Raw genomic sequence first — 23129 nt, forward strand, 5'->3', positions numbered from 1 at the left:
CCATCATTGACACCCACTACAAGGAGGGTAAACCACAGAAGGTGCTGCATTGAAGAATATTCATAGAAATTCCACTGAAAAGGAAATGTGCCATAGGAGAAGATGCACAAGCAACAGGGAGGATCGCAGCCTTTAGAAGGTTGTCAAGCAAGGCCATTTTAAGAACTTGGGAGAGCTTCACAAGAAGTGTAGTGAGGCTTAAACTCAGTGAAAGTATTGAAAGTCACCACACAGACGTCTTCAGAAAATGAGCTACAACTGCTCGTATTGAGCCACGTCAGATGAGACACTGTCAGAAGGGTATTACCTGGGCAGGGGAGAAAAATAACTGGGCCACTGCTTAGTGGCCCAAAGTCTACAATACTTCCTCTCTGTTTAATGCACCCAGGTGATTTTTTTTTGTCCCTATTTGGGGAAACTCATCTTTAATACGACTAACTGTGAATAAAATGACATAAACGTTAATTCATATGTTCCACACACGTCCCCCTGCAGGTCTCTGCACTTTTTCACTCCACTGACTTCATCTTCAATCATTTATAAAAGAGGACAATGTTCAGCTGCTCCTGAATCCGCCTCTGCACCACTTCCTTAACATCATCACCAGAGCTGAGACCATGTACAGCCTATTTAAGTAGACCAAAGCGGTAACTGTTACCGCTGTACAGGGCTGTAAGGGCGAGTGTGTGGAAATGATCTAATGTCAGCAGCTTCGTCTCTTGCTCTTTATTTTCTTGCAGTCACCAGATAGTTTTCAAATAGCCTTTACTTTTTAATTTACGCTTGCATATGAAAGAAGAACAAAAGCACTTTGTTCTATCGATATTTCTTGGTTCCATATGAGCTTCAAAAAAAGAGCAAAAGCATTTAAATTATCATTACTATTAAAGCTATTTGGAAAGATTTGGATTTGCAGAAAACGTTTAATTTCACACGTTTAGTACGTCCTTAATTAATTTTTTAAACTGATGTTAGAGACACACGCATCATTTTTATTTTTATTATTATTTTCATACTTTTGTCAAACCCCTAGACTTAGTCTTTGACTTCTTGAATATTTCATTGCAAATTTAATTTGCAAGCAAGGAGAACAAAAAAAATTATCTTTGTTTCAAAACTTATGGACCTGATTATATATACTTAATTAGTTATTTAGTTTCTTTATTTATTTATCCTCCTTTCTAGGAAAAAAACTTAATTTATTTTTAAAGAACTAACTGTATTTAACTTTATGGAACTAACTAACCATGACTGGTAGAGCTGGTGACCGACAGTTAGCGAGCAACAGGTCGTGTAATTAACAGGGATGAAAGTGGTTTTAAATCCTTACTGGTACTGTTTAGCCAAAAGGTGAGAAGAATAAACCATGCAGGTGGTGGACAGTCCTGAGAAACTCAGCAGATTTACTTTATATTTCCACTTATTACGCTTAAGAAAATCAACTCCGGTAACCTTCGGGTTTAGGGGTTGAATCCCAAATAGCAAAGCTTGTGCACTATAGGGTGTACAATCACTTGTTCCACACACCAAGTAGTGCCCTTGATCAGGGATTAGAGAGGGATACGGGATTTAGCCTTGTGTAGTTTAGCTTAGGCGTGAATAAAACAACACAGAGATGATTCAGAACGACTGAGAAGCGATTACTACAGAGAGTTGTTTAAGATGTCAGAACGTTATCAGATGTGTGTTCTATGCATGTGTGTGTGAAACATTTTCACAGCAGCCTCTTGTCTAACAACTCCAAAACCACAATTGTGTGCATGCAAATGTGCTCACACACACATACACACACACACACACACACACACCCTCGGATAACTTTGCTAACCCACCCTTAGCAGGCAGGTGGGAGGGAACTCAGAGGAAACCCATGCAGATATTACGCTGAGATCAGGAGTGTGTTTCCGAGTGTGTTTCCGAGTGTGTATCAGAGTCCGAGTGAACATTTAAAGCCCTGTTTGTTTAAGATAAAACATTTAATAGCTTGTGTTTTGCTGCAAATCTTCAGCAAAAAGGAAGTAACATTACAACTTTCCATTTCCAACCACTGACCTTCAGAATGCTGCTAGATGTTCCACCATGACCTGATTACGCATTCGCACACACATATATACACACACACATTCACACACTCAAACACACACATTCACACACTCAAACACACACATTCACACACTCAAAATTCGCACCTATGCAGAAATAGTACCACGTTTAAGTTAGGGTCTCTCCTTATACACACACACACACACACACACACACATATATAATATATTATATTAGATATATAAAGTACTGAGAATGTGTGAATTATTATTAGACTCTTAAGCAATGTTAAAATTGTTCTGAATTATTCATCAGCATGTTAATTTCTGCATAAAGTTGAAATTCAAATTGAATTTTTATTTTGGCACTTACACAAACAGACACATAACATGCAGTGAAATGCTTATTTGCCTGTCCATCACCTAACATTAGAACACTTTTAATACACATCAAAATATTACACAAAAAAAAAAAGATTGAAAATGCAATAAAATAAACAAATTAAGCTGGAAATAAAGGCACAATATAAAATAGAATTAAAATAGAAATTGCATTTACAGAGGAACAAAAGTGCACACTGCCAACCTCAACTCCACCGTGCTGCAAGGTAATATTATTTCAACATAAATTATTATTATTATTATTATTATTATTATTATTAAAAAAGCTCAGTGTAGCCTTTTATTTGCTTTGTTAGACAGCTTCAGAAGAAGGAGATCAGATGTTTTACCAATGAATTATTCAAAGGGTGTACATACTTATGCATCTAGGTTATTGTAAGGTTTTTCATTCCTTCCCACTTTCTATAAATGAATGTAATGTTTTTGGTTGCAAATTCACACTGAAAAAGAGTTGACACAGTTTATAATAATAATAATAATAATAATAATAATTATTATTATTATTATTATTACTACTATTATTATTATTATTATTAGTTTTTCGATCAATTTACTAAAAAAAGGTCATTTTTCTGTTGTGCAAAACACATACACAAATATTGTAAATATAAAAAAAACCCTCTTCAACGCTCATGTCATGTCATTGTTAGCCTCACTATAGCAAAACCATGGTCAGGATAAAAAAGAGAGACTTCACTTTAATAAGAAAGAGAGACTGGGCTTTAATGAAGAAAGAGAGACTGGGCTTTAATGAAGAAAGAGAGACTGGGCTTTAATGCTGACTTTGCTTCGTTTTACTCTTAGCCATGTTAGCATTTCAAAAAAATTATATAATACAAGATAAAAAAAAATACACGCTATTATTATACAGTAGCTAACCGCCGGAAATCGTACAAAATAGGACACACTGGATGCACAAGACCTGAAAATGAGCATCGCAGCAATCAGGTTATCTGTGTCAGTTTATTTATACATATTTAATAACTAACAACAACACAGTAGCTTAAAGTTCCTCATTTCAGGTCAGACATGAACGTTACTGGGTAAATTTTCAAATTCCTCATTAGCAAAGTTTTGTATGTAAAATTGATCTGTCTTTTCACAAAAACTTTCAAATGTCCAACAACACGCTGACACAAAGCAACATGAGCTTGATCTGGCATTTCAAACTCAGCTGGGGTTTCTGACCAGATTTCCTGTTGTTCGTTTTTATATGCATTATCATTTTACAGGTGACGCACACGCAGCATCGTCTGAGTCTACACACTCCTGCTCGTCGCTCCTCTGCAGATCGAAGTAAGACTCGTACACAGGAACCATATACTGTAAAAAACAGGACAACACACAAGAACAATGTGAAATACAGCATGAGCTACACATACAGTATAAATCCTTTGTCTAGGATGATGTTTTCTCAGCTACAGTTCGTCTCTTGTATTTCTCAGGGTTGCAGCACTGCCTACAGAGTGACCAAAGAAATGTCTACGTCCACCACAACAGAGCACCTGTGTGATATTTCTAGCAATAAACCACAGACGGTGTGTAGAAGGTGAAAACCGAGCACACAGTATCTTATAGAATAAAACATGGCACTGGGCATGGTGCAGGACCTTCTAGTTATCATGTAAGATCACTGATATATTTCATATGTCTCCACCATTTAGACAAAAATCACTGTTCATGGACTGGGATCATTTTCCTCTGCTATGCTATATAACTAAAGGTTTGTGCACCCTGATCATCACATAGCAGTGTGTTAAAAAAAGTAAGTAAAGCTTCATAATAACTTTTAATTTAAATCACGCATATACATTGGACACCCTGCATGTTCTATTCTGAATCACAACATGAAGAAAAATGTGCTAAATGTATTAGTAGTTTACAGAAAGTGAAGAAAAACAAATATTAGTCTGTTCGAAAAAAAATAGAAGTGTTATCACTCATCTTTAAAAAGTGATGAGTTTATCGTTTAAACAAAAATGCTTAAAGTTTAATCTTTCTTGTGCATCTTTGAACTAATATTTAGTTGTACTGTATAACCTGCTTTCTGAGAACTGCTTCACATCTGTGCTGCATGGAGTCAACCAACTTCTGGCACATTTGAACAGGTATTCCAGCCCAAGAAACATCATTGTTTGTCTCAGAAACAGCATTATTAATGTCAAGCCACAAGTTTTCTATTGGATTAGGGTCTGGGGATCGGGCTGGCCACTCCATAAGTTAATCTTGTTGGTCTGGTACCAAGATGCTGCTCGCTTACTGGTGTGTTTGGGGTCGTTGTCTTGTTAAAACACCCATTTCAGGGGCATTTCCTCTTCGGCATAAGGCAACATGACCTCTTTAAGTATTCTGATGGACTCAAATTGATCCATGATCCTTAAAATGTGATAAATTCAATTCAAGGATTCAAGGAGCTTTATTGTCATACCAGCACACTTCCATGTTCTGGTACGAAATTAGGACCCAGGTCCCGTTTAAGCCACAGAGATAGCATAGTAGTATAAATATGAGGGTGTAAATATGTATATACATGAATATAAATAAGAGCAGTCAGAGATATATTATGCAGGAAATTAGACATAAACTATACATAGTCTATTGCACATTTTCAGAGGCTGTATTGCACACATTGTATATTCGACTTATAGGGTTATATATATGTATTGCACCATAGAGTTATATATTACACTAAAAGTTTGATTGTGTATAATGGGAGAGGACCTACAGAGCACGGCTAGAGTTCAGCAGTCTAATTGCTTCAGGGTAAAAGCTGTTTTTGAGCCTGGTGGTCTTGCACTGAAGGCTCCTCAGCCTTCTGCCCGAGGGAAGAGGTTGAAATAGAGCATGTGTGGGGTGGGTGATGGTAGGCCCATCACTATAGTACGAGAAGCATTCCCATATCATGATGCGTGTGCCTCCATGCTTCACTGTCTTCACAGTGTACTGTGGCTTGAATTCAGTGTTTGGGGGCCTGACAAACTGTCTGCGGCCTCTAGACCCAAAAAGGTCAATGTCAATGTGTTCTTTGGCGAACTGTAACCTCTTCAGCACGTGTCTTTTTTTCAACACTGGGACTTTGCGGGGGCTTCTTGCTGATAGCCTTCTGGTTTTGATCTCCATTTTAAAACATTTGATATCATTTTAGCAGAGCAGTCTATTATTTTCTGCACTTTTGTTTGTTTTCTCATCTCTAATCAACTTTTGAATCAAAGTTCGCTGTTCTTCTGAACAATGTCTGGAACGACCCATTTTATTTTCAGAGAGAAATGCACAGGACAACCTTTTCTGCATTTATCCTTGATTTTTTTTTATCCTTGAATTAGTTTGATATCTGCTTTTCACAGAATAATTTACCTCTCTAATTGAACTCCACACTGCTATAATTTTAAACACGCCCCTTTTCAATTAATGATTTAATTACACAATCAGGTGCATCCAATCATGACTGTTGGGTCTGTTGGTTTTCTATTACTCCACTAAATCTACAAGTAAAATATTTACCATGAAGAAATATAATTTTTAACAAAAACAATTATTGATCTGGTTACTGATGTTGGACTGCTATTATTTTGAACACTACTGTATGTGCCTGCTAAACATTATATTTAAATTTATTCCTCTTTGCTCTTTATGATATCCACTTTTGTGGGAAGGCCTTCAACTAGACTTTCAAGTGTGGATATGGCTCTTTGTGTTCAAAATGAATCAAAATGGTCAGTTTGTCCCTATACCATTCCATGTATAGGAAAACAGTGCTTATATTTATTAATATATTGCAATATATGAATGGAGCATGTATGGATATATATCGCAATACATTCTATTTATACTTATAATTGTTTTATTGAAACATTATTGAAACTTATTTATTAAATAATATTAAATTTATTCAAATTAAACTTACTTTACATTCTGTATAAATCTCATTACCAGAGTATTATAGAATATTTTATATCAAGAAGTGAAGCAATGAGATACTATTTGTGTTCAGTGATTTTTGTATACATTTCTCATTTAAGTCCTAACCTATTTTTGATTATACACTTATGACTGAATGATCAACATTTTCTAATGGCCAACCCAATTAAGCCTACAGTACATACAGATTCTAATAAACATAATTTCCCACATTTTCTCCTACACATGCTCCAAGCCTGCAAATGTTTAAGTGGTCAGTGTGTTAGAGAAATGTGCAGGACATACTGTAGTCAGGCCTGCAAAAAACACTCTACCAAGTATCATTCATCCAGACATTTAGGTGGCGGTAGCGGACCGCCTACTTTACCTGCCGCAGATACAAAAATGAAGAAGAAATCCAAAATAAAAATCGGACAGTGACGGTGGCTTTCACTTTTTGCGTCGAATTTAAAATCAAGTGTGTAGTTATTATTAACAAGTAAAAAAAAATGATAAAATGTGAAAACATGTTAAAAGTTAAAACCACAGAGTCTGTGGTCAAAAACGTAGTATATTTTAACTGAACATTTCACGGTTTATATTTGTTCTTACATTGCTAAATTAATTCAAATGCTACCTGTGGGTGGATTAGGATGTTTAGGTAACTAACACTAGTGCGGTTGAAAGTTGTTGTTTTGTTTTTTATTTGTTTGTTTTTAATAGTACATTTAGGCATTTGGCAGACGGTCTTATCCAGAGCGACTTACATTTTTATCTCATTATACATCTGAGCAGTTGGGCCTTGCTCAAGGGCCCAACAGTGGCAACCTGGTGGTTGTAGGATTTGAACCTGGGATCTTCCGAACCGTAGTCCAATGCCTTAAATACATTTTTATATACATTTTTACTTCAACTGGGTTCTTTTCAGAAGCAATCGAGGAGAACAAGAATTTAAACAAAGAAACTGCAGGAGAATGTTCCGGAATCTCCACTTAGTGATGGGTCATTCATCAACAATTCGTTCTTTTTGAACAAGTCTTTAACGTGACTCAGCAGACCAACGTTTACCATCCAACCTGACAGAACTGGAGAGGATCTACAAGGAGTAATGGCAGAGGATCCCCAAATCCAGCTGTGAAAAACTTGTTACATCGTTCTCAAAAAGACCCCTGGCTGTATTAGATCAAAAGGTGCTTCTACTAAATACTGAGCAAAGGTTCTGAATACTTAGGCCCATGTGATATTTCGGTTTTCTTTTATTAATACACCTCCAAAATGTCAACAATTCTGTGTTTTTTTTGTCAATATGAGGTGCGGTGTGTACATTAATGAGGAAAAAATAAACTTGATGATTTAAAAAAATAAATAAACTAAATGATTTAAGCAAATGGCTGCAATATAACAAAGAGTGACAAATTTAAGGTGGTCTGAATACTTTTTATGTACCCACTGTATATTTAAATATATTTCTCAATAAATGAAAAGCGGCAATTCCTTATGTATTTTCAATATATTGTAATATATTAATGCATCACAACACTAAATCATTCAATATATTTACAGTTAATATATAGAGAAATATATTACGGTATTGTCATTGCTGGATAAGGGTTTGGGTCTCTTAGTTCTGTAATGCTACACTGTACATTCTAACTACTGTGAAACAGGAAATTGGGCCAGGGGTAGCTCAGTGGTTAAGGCATTGGACTACGGTTCGGAAGATCCCAGGTTCAAACCCCACAACCACCAAGTTGCCACTGTTGGGCCCTTGAGCAAGGCCCTTAACCCCTCAACTGCTTAGATGTGTAATGAGCTGTAAGTCGCTCTGGATAAGAGCGTCTGCCAAATGCGTAAATGTAATGTAAATGAAATAAGGCTAAGTAAACAGGAAATCAGGATATTTGCAATGTGGCACAGGAGGTGGATCATTTTTACGGAACCACACCCTTGTTCGAATAGTTAAGAAAGCCATCATGATGATCAATGATCTAAAAAATCTGATAATTAATTTCATCATTGCTGTAAGTGATGCAGTTACAAATGGGTCCAAAATAAAAAAAAAAATCTTTCACAGTGTTTCTTACCCATTCTGTGGATCCTCTGGAAGTCCTTGAACTCCCTCCGTCCTCGCTGTTTTCCGGCTGCCCTTCTTCACTTGGAGGTCCCTCTCGTATCACCATTCTCTCTACAATACAGATTTTATATTAACTTTTTTTGAACATTTTTTTTTTTAATTACAGTGGATTATCAGCATAATTTGTTCTGGAAGTGGCCTTGTATTTCAAAACACTCATAAATCAAAGAGAATTTTCCCATAAGAAATAATGGAAACTTAAATTATTCCTTCCACAGCCCCAAAAATAAATACATAAAACACACACACACACACAATGACGCGCGCGCAGACAAAGTGCAGGCAGACCCAGAGAGAGCGAGAGAGAAAATGGGTCTTTAACCTCTCTAATGAGACTTGCTTTTGCTTTACACATGCACACATGTGTTATAATAAACAGTACATGCGTGCTGTACACACACATACGAACAAAATAAAATATGTTTTACACACACGTGGTTACTGTGTTATAGTAAACAGTCCCCGCGTGCGTGGATGTTGATTATACCAATAAGAGATACACACTAAGACCCAGCAGGGGAGACAATTACCCAGCGGAAGAGAAAGAAAAACCATTGGCTTAGTTGTGATCATGTGACGCTCGGCGTCAAAACAAGAAGCGCATGCGTGATACATGATACGCGGTACTCGTAAACCAAGACTTGTTCTTTTTCCGAGTCAAAATTGATAAAAAATCTTTGATCGTCTTGCGGAACACTCGCAAACCGCGTTACTCGTAAGCCGAGGTTCCACTGTATTTTAAACACTTTTACTTGATTCTGTAATTCAAATTATTTCATTTAAATCTTATGCCTTCATTTAACTTGTAACTTTTGCTAACAATTTTAATTTTATTGTAGTCCTCCAGTCTGAGAGTGTGCACATTAAAAGGCCAAAGCAGAATTAAATGTTCTTACATCAATGTAATTTATGTTAAACTTCTATTTAGACTTTAGTGTTTGTTTTGTAATAGTAGTGAAAAATAAAAATAATAAATTATGGTTTAGCAATCACAGAAGTCAGTGTATACATTTTAGTTCTTTGTTGGTTGCCATAACAATGACTGATTTTCCTGATTTCAATGACATTACTCGCCCAAGAAGTTGAATTTCCATTGCATACATAACATACAGTAACTGTCTAAATTAGTTTATTTTTTTAAATATAAATATATATTTAAGGCACGTGACTAGTTGCAGTTCTATGTACTTAAAGTTTAGTTCTATATAATAAAAAATAATTTACTTTGTTTCATTTTCTATTTGTTTTATTTCGCCCAATTACATAGTATAATATATTTATCACAGTGTAAAATTAACTCTTTATGCAGTTACTATAATTTATATTATACTATAAATGACAAAAAATAATAACTATATGGTTAAATATTATCTAGCTTTAAATGATTAGTCTAATACTTATTAGTATAATAATAATAGCCAGATAATATTGATTTTAACCATCAGTTTATTATTATAGTAATTTTATATAAAATATACATAAAATGAGTAACTAATCGACTATAAGCTAATGTTTCATATTTTACACCCGAGCATACAAGTAAAAGTAATAACAGCTAGACATATTTAGGTGTATATATGTATAATAAATTATAACATGTTGTGCAGCTGTTTTTTAAGATTATAAAAACTATTTAATTAGTTAGATGTCTTATTATAATGCTGTAATTGGAAACTGAGTTGTACCTGATTGTTTGGAGCTAATTTTCATCCTCCACACAGTCAGAAACACACACACAAACAGAATGACCACAGCTAGCGATACAGATGTCTCCAACACTGGCGCTGACTGGTGCTGTTGTGTGGTCTGAGACGTGTTTAACCTGTGCTCAGTTGGACATGCGTCATAGACAAGATCTGTGGACTGTGCATTATCTGTATCTATAAATGGATAAAAAGATAAAAAAAAAGTAATTAAAATATATTATGTGCTATGAAAGAAATAAAGGTCTTGTGAACATATTGTTATAAAGAGAGAAAAAAGGGTCTCCCAAATGTCTATAATATATATTACGTTATTTACAAAACCTTGTGCAAAATGTCACCACTTCTAATTAACTTCTATCATCGTTCCCTCATTATGAGCTCATCTTGACACATTTGTTCCTATGCATGTAACACATGCAGGTAAATGGAGATTTTTTGGGACATCCATGAAAATAAATGAGTAAAAAATTACAGATGCTAAATTAATTTGAAGAAGTTTGACCTGGTGTTGCAGTGATTGCAATTAAAAATGCAATAATTCTACATAAATCATTTAAAATTATAATTATTTTACATATTATTAATTGTTATATTTATTATTATTTATTTTCTTTAAAATAAAAATAATAATAATAATAATAATAATATGATAAAACTCACCATTGTTTCTGTAATATGTAACATTTGTTCCTGTTCCATTTACCTTACTCAGAACAGGTATGTCCATTGTAACTTCACAGATATAAAAGCCAACATCTCTATCAGCATTATTTAAAACTAATATTTCACAGTCTTTGATGTTTTTGGTTTCTGGAAGTTTGCTAGTTTGGTTAATTTCCTGATTGTCTTTAAACCATTTCACTTTAACTCCGGTGATGTTGGTGTTCCAGCTGCAGGTGAGATGGACTTGTTCTCCTTTCCTCAGTGTCACTGCGGATGGAGTCTGAGTCACAGAAAAATTTGCACAGAAACCTGGAACAAAATGATAAAATCAGGATGAGAGAGAGAACTTAACTTAAAAGTTAACTTAAAGAATATTATTGCAGATTCACTTCACTAAAATTAACATGCCAGAGCAGAGACCAATGCATTGTGGTCAACAACAAATATGCTAAATACACTCCTGTAATGTAAAAACAACATATTCACTATTGTAACAATATAAAGCATTTATTGAACATGTCCACAATATACTGTATGTATACTGTACCATAAATATACAATTTAGCACATATACACATGCATAAATGCAGACAGGTTTGTATTTATGTAGCACTTGGTGAAAGTCATTACTTGCGACAATGAAAATTGTTAAAAGCGCTATACAAATAAATGTGAATTGAATTACAAACAATTAATCAAGATAGTCGATATGAGTAGATATTAATAAAAAATTACTGGAAAAAGAAAAATAACTAAAAGAATAAATATATAAAATAATTATCAGTATAAAAATGTAGAAAAACACTTTATTGTTGTTAACATCATTGCATTTTAATATCAACTTTGATCATTAAAAGATATTACTTATGCAATTCTATCACTATCATTAATGTTCACTACAATGTATAACGTATTATGTATAATGTATTAAATTGCTTTTAGATTTTGTGTTGTAGTAAGATTTTTTTTTCTTTTCTCCTCTTTATCTTTTTCATCTTTTTGAATATTGAACCTAGCAGCTGCAACAAGGCAAAGTTATGTGGCACTAGAATTAATAAAGATTTTAAATTGAACATGAATTGAACTGAATTTCAATTAAAATTCAATTTAAATATTTTACTGGTATATAGTGTGCGCTGTGGCCACTTCTGTAATGTCACGATTACAAATATTTTGCTGCAAGGAACGGCACTAAGACCATTGTTTTTTTTTTTGTTTTTTTTTTTTTAGCATCAGTGTTAAATCAATCAATTAACAAATTTATTTATTTGATAATTTATTTGTTTTTAACGTATCTATTTAAGCCTGCTGGCACCTTTCTAGGTCCCTCTCTAGGTCCCTTTACAATTACTACTGCGCAAAGTAGTTTTAGCTGAACATTTTTATTAGCTAGCTAGTTAGCTAAAACATATTAATCGGGGTTTCATGCACTGTTTTTATTTTTTTGCACTGTAGTAACTCCTAATTAATCCCACACACACACACCAATGTAGCATTTCATAACTGTTGAAAATAGTGTTAAATTAGTAACTTTTTTTTTTAGCAACAGTTTTATTTACAGAGCTGTAGGTCCATGGTGCTAACACTGTAAATTCACGTGTAACAGCTTGTACTGAAACTACCAATAATATAAAATATTTAACATAAAGTAGAAAAAGTGCAGCTTGTTTTATGTTATAAAATAGAAAGTTATTTTTGAAGCAGTTGAAATCCCTTAATATTGTCTGAAGTCACACAACATATACACGCCAGGTGTCTTTAAAGTATATATCTACATTGTTAAACTACACATCTGTCATTTTATTTGTTCACACTCACCCCAGAAACAGAGGCAGGAAGCCAGAAGCCCGCAGAGCGTAACGGAGAGACGCTGCATCTCTGAAAGGCCATTACACTCTGAATGCTGCCTCAGGTCATAACACACACATATATCCGCATACACACACATGTGCAGGCACACTCACTATTCATACCCTATCACATCAAAGTGAAACACAGTGCTGATGTTTTCTGTTGTCACAAGCACGGTGAACGGCAGCACTTGGCACACCCACAAGCGGGAACATACTGTACCCACAAAGTGTAAACCTTTTATTGTTTTTCAGTGAAATCTGACACAAGCACTCTAACAGAATGGCACTACGTACAGAGATTTAGTGTAAACTTTATTGGAAAACATCTGAGCATTTGTGGAAGGCAAAAAAAATGACTTTTAAAAAATTGAGAAACACCTTCAAGGAAGCCAAAAAGAGGAAGACAATTGCCTGAGAACAGCCTCTATAGTCAAAGTGGGCCTCTGTCAAATCAGCATCCAGTTCCAGCACAAAGACCACAGACAGACCGGAGACCCAGAGTCAATGGGGGGAGCTTGGAATTACTTACATGGTCTGTGTGTATCTGGGTAAATTAAAATGATATTTGGAAGACACCAGGGAAGTGCAATATAGAGCAATGTGTTGAAGATTGTTCAAGATCTATATTTGGCGAAACCAAGTGTATGATTCAGCACAGGATGAGCAACAAGTCAAGGAACAAAGTCAGCAATGTACCTTCATCTAAAGGACAAAGTACACACAATAACGCACACATTGTAAATGGAGAGGAATGGAGGGAAGGAAGTGAACTAAAGCACAAATGGTTAATCTGGAGAAGCTGTAGAGATCCACAGCCCAGATGGGAAAATGTTCACAGGTCGCCTCAGAGTGGTGCAGTGGTAAAGTGCTCGCCCTATCATCCGGGGATCGCTGGTTTGATGCCCGGGTGATGCTGTAAACTCTCGCAGTCGGAGGTCTAGAGAGAGCTGATTGGCCGAGCTCTCTCAGAGGGTAGGGATGAGAGGTACTTCCCACATTAATCACGGCTCTACAGCCAATCAGGGGCGTCTGTGAGCTTGCGCACGTGGAAGAAGCAGCTAGCGCTTTCCTCCGAGTGTGTTACTCCGCCCCTAACGGTGCGTGAGCAAGCAGTTCGAAAGATGCGGTCGGGAGGAAACATGTTCATAGCCTCCCGGCTGAATGGTAGTAGTAGCTTTAATGTGGGAGCCCCCTAGTGACGGGGAGGAATTGGCCACGACTAAATTAGGGAGAAAATCTGGGGAAAAAAATAAAAAATAAATGTTCACAGGACAACTTTTGGTCATGCAGTCTGCTGTACCAAACAATTCCCGTTGGCTGTTTGCGGCAAGCCATGTGGAACTACAAACTAGACTTCTTATGGGTTTTTTTTAACAATGACTTTCTTCTTGCCACTCTTTCCAAAAGGCCAGATTTGTGGAGTGCATGACTAATAGTTGTCCTGTGGACAGATTCTCCTACCTGAGTTGTGGATCTCTGTAGCCTCTCCAGATGGTTGTTCTATCTCATAAAATCTCAATAAAATACTTTTACGTTTGTAGTTGTAATGTTACAAAATGTGGGGTTTAAGGGGTATAAATAATTTTGCAAGGCACTTTATGCAGAGAGACTGGTTGGACATGGTGAAGCTAAAGACTGTTCTGGATGACACTGGTTGGAGATGTTTTTTTTTTTCTTAACATTGGTGAGGTGTACTTGTTCTTCAATCACCTAGGCTTTATCTGAATGGGTTTGTGACTCGAAGAACACGAAGGATTAAGTTCTGAACATTGTGACATTGTGACATTGTGGTGGTGTTAATATTATCCAACTTAAGAACTTGGAGAAATAGTGAAGGTTTGCTTTATTAATATTTGCAATAACCATTCTTTCTACTGGTATGAAAGACTTGGTGGAGTGTGGATTTGACAGTTCAGGCAGTGCTGGATTTGTGTGTGCAGAGTTTCCTTGATTTTCATGTGAATAACATGTGTTCCAGTGTTCATTTATTCATTCCTTCATTTTTATTTATTCTCTATAGTACTTACCCTATACACGGAATCACTGAGACTCTGGTACACCCTGGACATGGTGCCAATCAGGGCACACAGAACGAAGGAGATAATCAGACCAATTCAGATCCTGAAGGTGCGAAGCCATTGTGCTAGCCTCTTCCCCACCGTACCAGTGTTGATATGAAACCATAAACCATGATTTGAATGCGCGGTGCATGTATTGCATTAACACCGTGACTCCATACCATGGTTGCATACCAGGTGATGCCATAATAAAAAAAAATTACTTTAGTTATGACTCATTATTTGCACAACATAATATAACCATCCATATCTATAACACAAATACTGTACTTGAGGTAGTGTAGAGATTCCCTAGAGCAAATATTACACAAATAAAAGTATAAGCCTTCTAGTGACATTTATATTTAAGTAAAAGTACAAAAGTCCTTCCCTATGAAATTACCGAAATATCAAAATTACTTCTAGCTTGTATTAACTCACTGTAGTCTTTCTCACAGTCTCTCTCTCTCTCTTTCCCTGACTGTGAATGTGTTATGTTTGTCTCTGTCTGCAACAAACTCCACTACTGATTTTAAACGGCTACTAAATTGTTGATTGATTCACAAAGGGACGACAAATGACACAATTACGGTATGCATAAAAGTCAGCAGGTGGCGGTATTACCCGTTTAAATGCTTCAACCCACTGGTTTTATATAACACAACACCATGCAGAAATGTATTGAAATAGAAAGTACAGCTACAGTATCTGCTAAAGGATGTTACAAATTAAAGCCAAACTATTGGTATGGTCGTGGCTCAGTTGCTAAAGGTGCACAGACCTGAGGTGCAGCCATTTGATTTCTGTTGTCACAAAATCATGTCAAATGCTTTGAAATGATGAACTTCCAGAAATGATTTATTCATCATAAAGCCATGGTTTTCCACTTTCATGCTCCCATGCCGAGATCCTCTCAGTGTGACATATGCCTGCTCGACTTATTACTCATAACTGATGGCAGTTGTGCATCCTAAAACATCGTAGACACCACTACCCAGAATGCAATGCACCATGAATGCCCATTCTCAGTTCCTCAGATCTGCAGTATCCCAGATCATTATTAAGGATTTACTGGACTGTGTTTTCACTACAGAGATGCTCAGGTTACTTGTTATCATTCATGAATCAGTCAGGTGACGTGTGGACTGTATGCTTGGGTGATTTGTCGAACCCTTATCTTACCCTCGTCTGAAGGGTGCCAACTCCAAGCCCTCTGTCTCCCCCCCCCTAACCCTAACCCTAACCCTAACCCCTTTTTTTGTTAATACATTCACCACGTCCAACTCTCCTTCTTGTTCTGTTAGTTCATCCCTCTTTCCCTCTTCTGTTTCTTGCTTTGTTGGTTCATCCCTCTCTTTTATTTCTATTTCCTGCCCCATTTGTTTATCCACTTCTTTTTCTTGTTCTGTTTGTTTATTGATCTTTTCCACCTCTTTTTGTTGTGCCATTTGTTCATCATCTCTTTCTTCCACTTTTCTTTCTTTTTTTATTAATACATTCACCACGTCCAACTTTCCTTCTTGTCCTGTTTGTTCATCGCTCTTTCTCACTTCTGTTTCTTTTATTTTTATTTCTTGTCCCATTTGTTCATCATTCTTTTCCACTTCTTGTTTTTGTTCTGTTTGTTTATCCATCTTTTCCACTTCTTTTTTTGTTAATACATTCACCATGTCCAACTTTCCTTCTTGTCCTGTTTTTTCATCCCTCTTTTCCTCTTCTGTTTTTTGCTTTGTTGGTTCATCCCTCTCTTTTATTTCTATTCTTTGCCCCGTTTGTTCATCATTTCTTTCCACTTCCCTTTCTTGTTCTGTTTGTTCCTTCCACTTTTCCACATTTCCCTTTTGTCCCATTTGTTGGTCCACTCCCCTTTCTTGTCCCATCTGTTCTTCCTTCTTTTCCACTTCCTTTCTTCGTCCCATTTGTTCATTTCTCAGTTTGACTTCTTTTTCTTCCTCAGTTTCCTGATTAATCTCTTTCACTTCTCTTTCTGTTCCCCTTAATTCATTCACCAACTCCAACTTTCCTTCTTGTTTCAAATCTTTATCCTTTTTTCTCACTTTTCTCCTTTGTCCTGCTTTTTCTTCTCCCTCTTCTTGTCCTTTTTCATCATTTTCCTCCTCTATGACTAAAGCTTGCTCTTCTTCTTTGGATATTCCTTACAAATACAAAATACACAGCAGTTTATCAGATAAATTATCTCATGACCTGTCACATTTTTGGCATTTACATTCCCAATATTCTTTTCCCTCTTTAACACCAGTGCTGTAGGCCATATTACCACTAGGAAACAATTAAAGAGAAGTTCTTTTACTTCTATTAATTAAGTAAACTTTTTTTCTCTATAATGTTTCCAGTCTGGAATCTTGATGCGATACTTAACCAGCTCTTTCATGTAGCGATTGATGTCGACTCTTAAAGTAATAAGATTAATACCTTGGAAATTGATGGGCTTTCGTTAGGCAGTGCTTTTGTCAGGAATTTTAAACCCTTTTCATGTTAATCACCTGCTCTTGGCCGGTTGTTCCTTATTTTTGGGCCACCTCTGCTAAGAAAGCACACGGCCAGCAGTAACGTGATGAAGGGCACACAGCGGATTGCAAAAATGACGGGTCCATCCTCATAAACCTTTTCAGCAGCTCCTAAAATAAATGAAAGCTGAGATTTACTGTTTACTGTATACAAAATACATAATCCAACAATGATTTTATTTAATCAGTTAATCCAGTTCAATACAGTTGTCATATTGCATTGGGTATTGAATAGAGTATGCAGTCAGGAGAATTAGGATTCCAAATGTGTATGACAGCTTGCACAGCTAAAGATTTAAAGTCTGGATTCAGATTTAAAAAATGAATTGTTAAATAATTTGCATAATCCATTAACTTACGTTCTGTACTGGGGACTGAGTGAGAGTCTGGTCTGTCACGATCTGCTTAAAACAATAAAATATCATATTAATAAAAAAATATTTGCCTTTGCAGCTTTGTAAGTTCATAACAATCCCGAGGCTGAGAGATAGAAAGTGCTGGTCACAGAATGTGGAGGCCAATGTCGACCATTGTATCTTTACAACCACGGTAGGGCCTCTATTCAAAATACATACGACTGAACAATATTAATACTTTTACTACTACACAACATTATTATATGATGGATCATAAAATATAATACATTCATATATGATCCATTACTTTGTTTCATATCACTAATGATACTACATGACTTGTGATACACCTTGGGTTGCTTTTGCAGTTTTTTTTTTTTTAACCATAATGTACCTGTACTACATAACACTTCATACTGATACATAACATCATATCACTATAATACATAACAACTCTGCACTATTAGCACTACACTACTGTAGAGACCTCTGCAGATATTACTCTATTCATGTTGTAGTGCCACATAAAAAGTATTTGCCCCGTCTGGATTTCCTCTATTTTTGCACATTTATCATACCAAATGTTTGTGGTCACAAAACGCATTTAACATAAGACAGGGAGAACTTAATGAAGCACATTTTTGATCCCAGCTTTTTGCAAGATGTTATATTGTGAGAAAAAGACTGTGATGTCATGTACAAGACTTCTTCCTCTTCTTCTTCTTCCTACTGTATGGTTGTGCCTGTATTACACATCTGAAAACATAATCACCCCTCTACCATAATAACTGCTTGTGCCATTTTCATCAGCAACAGCTGCAGCCAAATATCTACAGTAACTCGACATCATCTTCCATTAGTCCATAGGAAATTGTAAGAAATTATAAGGAACATAACCAGAGTTTTTGGTAAATAAGTGACGAGTGTTTATGTGTTTATGTATGTTATTCGGAGTTAACTGTTCTTTTCAGTGGATATGATGCTGTCACCTGACAACACTTTATGGGTGGAGCCCGAATATTGACCTTATGTTAGGCAGACAAGGCCTGTAGTTTATAATTGTAGGGTTTTGTCAGTAAACAAACACTTAAGAAAAATTATAAACTTACCTTCTTTACTTGGTATCAAGTGAGAGTCTGGTCTATCACCATCTGGTTACAACAATAAAAATACCAGATTATCACTAATACAGTATCTGTCATCGCAGGAGTGTAAGGTGCAAATTTATTACAACACTATATACTTCTATACCCCCAAATGTACAATATTAACACAAAACATTATTTGCAGAGGTATATTATCATCTGTTGTACTTTAATATTATACAATATGATAGTGCTATTATCTAATTTATAATTATATTCTACATTTATATGTTATTTAAAATGTAACCTGTTCATATACGACCAAATACTTTGGGTCGGTACTGCGTGCTTGTCTGAGTACTTCTATGCCTTGGGTTTCTTTTGTTGTACTGGGGCAGTGGTGGCTCAACCAGTTAAGGCTCTGGATTGCTGATCAGAAGGTTGGGGGTTTAAGCTGCCACCGTAATGCCCTTGAGCAAGGCCTACTCCAGCGACACTATATCCTGGCTCTGACCCTGCACTCTGACCCCACTCTAATTCTGCCAATTACAGCTAGTTGCCAAAGTCAGGTAGCAGTATAGCATCCCCACATCATTACACAATCACCATCATGTTCTGCTGTTAGTGTGATGTTCTAACTGGGGAATGCTGTGCTAGATTTATTGGGACCCTTGTCTTCTGAGATGTTATGATTTATGACTTATCTTGGGGATATACAGGAGATGAGTCTTCATGCATTAATTTATCTTCCCCAGAGTTAGCTGTTAATGAAGATGATTCTATCACCCAATCACATTCTAATGGTGGCCTTATGAATACTAATCTGAAAGGAGGCAGACAAGGCCTGCAGTTTATAACTGTATTATTGCTATTATATCTATGATATGCCTAAACTCTTTCAGATAAACACAAGGCATTGGGTTTATCAAAAGTGTAAACTATACACAAACTTACCTTCTTTACTGGGGATTAAGTGAGAGTCTGGTATGTTATCATCTGGTTACAACAATGAAAATATCAGATTATTACAAATTATTATGTCATTGCAGCTAAATAAATACATAGCAGCCCACAGGCAGAGGAGTGGAAGCTGCTGGTCACAGAAACACAGTTGCAAATTTATTGCAACACTATATACTTCTATAAGTATATAGGTTAAGGCACTGGGTTACTGATTAGAAGATCGGCGGTTTGATCCCCAGCTCTACCAGGTTGCCACTGTTGGGCCCTTGAGCAAGGCCCTTAACCCTAACTGCTCCATGGGCGGTGTATCCTGGATGACCCTGCGCTCTGACCCCAGTTACGCTGGGATATGCGAAGAAGCAATTTCCCTCTGGGATTAATAAAGTTCTAATTATTATTATTATTATTATTATTATTATTATTATACCCACAAATGTACAATATTAGCACGAAACATTATTTGCAGAAGTATATAATCAGCTGTTGTACTTTAATGTTATACAATATGATAGTGCTATTACCTCTACAGATGTGGCCGTTAAGAATGCGCATTTTTCCAGCGAAATGCTGCAATTCGTTTTTATCAAAAGGCTGATAAACGCGTGCAATTTATGGATAAAAATAAATATATAGGCCACTCACTAGATAAACGCTTCCAACACGTCAGCGCGCTCCGATGTGAGCCGATTTATTTAAGTTATAATATAACATATTTTTGTTGTTTAGCTTATTATAATAATTGCATGAATGTTTCATGGTGCTCCAGTCCGCCAAATGCCTAAATGTAAATGTAAGACTTTCAAGTCAATCTACAAGGGCCCGGTTTCCCGAAAGCTTTTTATCGCTAAGTAGTTCTTAAGTTGTACCTTAACCTCTCTCTTAATGTTATGGCATGATTCCCGAAACGTTTGTACGCTAAGTATCTCTTAGGTAAGTCACACGTTTGTAAGGTGGTCTGAACACATCATTACACAATCACTCTTAGCGTAGTTTCAGCTCAAGACGCTAGTCGCTGCCACTGAGCAGCAGTCTTTATAAATCAGCGGCGTATGGAAGCACATTATAGCACGTTATCAAAGTTGTATTAATTATGGAATATACTGTAGGCCTGTTTAGGTATTTATTTTATTTGATATCAGAACTAATAGAGTGACTTTTAATTAGCCTATTTCATAATGTGACTAATGCATTAAAATTGGCAATCACTTTTAATATTAAACAGGTGGCAAACAGTTCGGCAGCGATACACCGTGTTGTTGTGCTAAACTGAAGACGCACTGTCCGCGTAGCCTTGTGGTTCATGTACATTTTTCCTTCAGACAAAACTTTTCTTTTTTTGCCTGAGGTGGCTATTTTAAAATAGTTTCGCCTTCCAAGGCAACAGATGATGAAGCTTCTTGACCTGCTTAGACCTGCGCTTGCCAGGCCAAAGAGTTGTACTTACAGTACGCTCTACGTCCTGATGTCCAGCTGCTCGCTGCTTTTTGTTTAAAATATGTTTCATTGATCATAAGCCATCATTTATGACTGGATGGACATTTTTTTTGACACGTTTTATTTTATAATGAAATTTGATTTGGTTAAATGAGAAAATAAACTTGAGAGTTTCGACCCCGCATCCATAAATTTTTCTGACTGATTGTAATGCTTCATACCCCTATTTTACCTATGCTGTGAGATGCGGTGTAATACCCCCACCTCACCTACGCGGTTTCATGTGGTGGCCGTAAGTTTGGGTTCATCGTGATTCACCGTGAGTTTTTGCGCTGTGAGTACGTTTCCATCTTTTCGCACAAAAAATTTAACTTGTTTAATTGGGTAAGTCACACGTTCGTAAGGGTTAATTTTTTGGGTGGACCTTGTGAAAGCTTCCGGACCATGCAAAACTTTGCTGAACGTCAGTTGAATGTCGGTGGGCAATCGCGGCAACTCACGGTACCTAACACCGCATCTCACAGTGAGTTAAACCACATAGGTGAGATAGGGGTATTAGGCACCGTGAGCTGCCTCGAGTGATCGCCGTTCGATGTTACGCGAAGATCTGCAAGGTCCACGAGCTTTCGCGTGTTAAACATGTTTAATTTTTTGTGTGAAAGATGGAAACTCATGGCACCAAAACTCACGCTAAACCATGATAAATCTTACTTACGGCCACCGCGCGAAACCGCGTAGGTGAGTTAGAACTAAACCTCTACTCTGTCATTTCATTATATTCATTCCATAATGCGCTATACAACCCCAACCACTGACATCACTTCACACTGTTTCTGAAGCTGGTGAAGAGTATTGTCAGCTGTTTGTCAATCAACTATGATTGTATACTCGGTTCGTTTCACCGCCACTACAGGTTACAGGATAATATTAGCGACAGTTTGGTGATTTTAATTTTAATGATATTGATAAGTTAACCTATGTCGAAATAAACGTTATGGAAGACTTGTAACGCCGGACATAAGAGGCAGCGACTTAGGAAGACTCCTAAGGGACAGTTCGAGAAACACACTTAGAAAACTTTGATCACTTTATGTAAGATATATCTTAAGAGTCTTCTTAGCGCGCGAAGAGTGTGCATTATCGGGAACCCGGGCCGAGATCAGAACCTTCTACACCGTCGCCACGTCTTTTTAACTTCTATCATCTTTCCCTCATTATGAGCTCATCTTGACACATTGGGTTGTAACACATAGGCCTACATATTAATGGAGATTTTTTTGGAACACTCATGAAAATAAATAAGTAAAAAATTACAGATGCTAAACTAATTTAAAGAAGTTTGACCTGGTTTTCCAGTGATTGCAATTAAAAATGCAATAATTCCACATAAATCATTTTGAATTTTTTTTAATGATTATTTTACACATTATAAATTGTTATATTTCTTATTATTTATTTTCTTTAGAATTTAAAATAATAATTTTATAATAAACTCACCATTGTTTCTGTAATATGTAACATTTGTTCCTGTTCCATTTACCTTACTCAGACGAGGTATGTCAATTGTAACTTCACAGATATAAAAGCCAACATCTCTATCAGCATTATTTAAAACTAATATTTCACAGTCTTTGATGTTTTTGGTTTCTGGAAGTTTGCTAGTTTGGTTAATTTCCTGATTGTCTTTAAACCATTTCACTTTAACTCTGGAGATGTTGGTGTTCCAGCTGCAGGTGAGATGGACTTGTTCTCCTTTCCTCAGTGTCACTGCGGATGGAGTCTGAGTCACGGAAAAATTTGCACAGAAACCTGGAACAAAATGATAAAATCAGGATGAGAGAGAGAACTTAACTTAAAAGTTAACTTAAAGAATATTATTGCAGATTCACTTCACTAAAATTAACATGCCAGAGCAGAGACCAATGCATTGTGGTCAACAACAAATATGCTAAATACACTCCTGTAATGTAAAAACAACATATTCAATATTGTACCAATATGAAGCACAT

The 23129-nt window shown here is 36.2% G+C and overlaps 1 protein-coding gene and 1 long non-coding RNA gene across 2 annotated transcripts; both read right to left on the reverse strand.

The window, feature by feature from the left end:
- Positions 1-3190: 3190 nt before the first annotated feature.
- LOC128518349 (uncharacterized) lies at positions 3191-12808 on the reverse strand. The gene is made up of 5 exons (XM_053491419.1): positions 12663-12808; positions 10842-11153; positions 10161-10355; positions 8426-8526; positions 3191-3767 (listed from the first exon to the last, which is right to left on the reverse strand). The coding sequence occupies exons 1-5, from the start codon at positions 12790-12792 to the stop codon at positions 3666-3668; spliced, it is 840 nt and encodes a 279-aa protein (XP_053347394.1). The 5' UTR covers positions 12793-12808; the 3' UTR covers positions 3191-3665.
- Positions 12809-16142: 3334 nt separating this feature from the next.
- Positions 16143-18778, reverse strand: LOC128518424 (uncharacterized). The gene is made up of 4 exons (XR_008357724.1): positions 18748-18778; positions 17642-17683; positions 17259-17393; positions 16143-16909 (listed from the first exon to the last, which is right to left on the reverse strand). It is a non-coding gene; the product is annotated as an uncharacterized LOC128518424 (long non-coding RNA).
- Between the last annotated feature and the right edge of the window lie 4351 nt (positions 18779-23129).

Source organism: Clarias gariepinus, chromosome 1, assembly GCF_024256425.1.
Source record: "Clarias gariepinus isolate MV-2021 ecotype Netherlands chromosome 1, CGAR_prim_01v2, whole genome shotgun sequence".
In the NCBI taxonomy this organism is placed as follows: domain Eukaryota; kingdom Metazoa; phylum Chordata; class Actinopteri; order Siluriformes; family Clariidae; genus Clarias; species Clarias gariepinus.

Bases quoted from the DNA above. Each gene is read 5' to 3' on its own strand.
- LOC128518349 (XM_053491419.1), bottom strand. From the start codon at position 12,792: ATGTGTGTGTATGCGGATATATGTGTGTGTTATGACCTGAGGCAGCAT. The intron at 11,154-12,662 runs GTGAGTGTGAAC...ATTTTGTTCCAG, and splicing joins TTCCTGCCTCTGTTTCTGGG to GTTTCTGTGCAAATTTTTCT. The intron at 3,768-8,425 runs GTAAGAAACACT...TGTTTTTTACAG, and splicing joins CCAGAGGATCCACAGAATGG to TATATGGTTCCTGTGTACGA.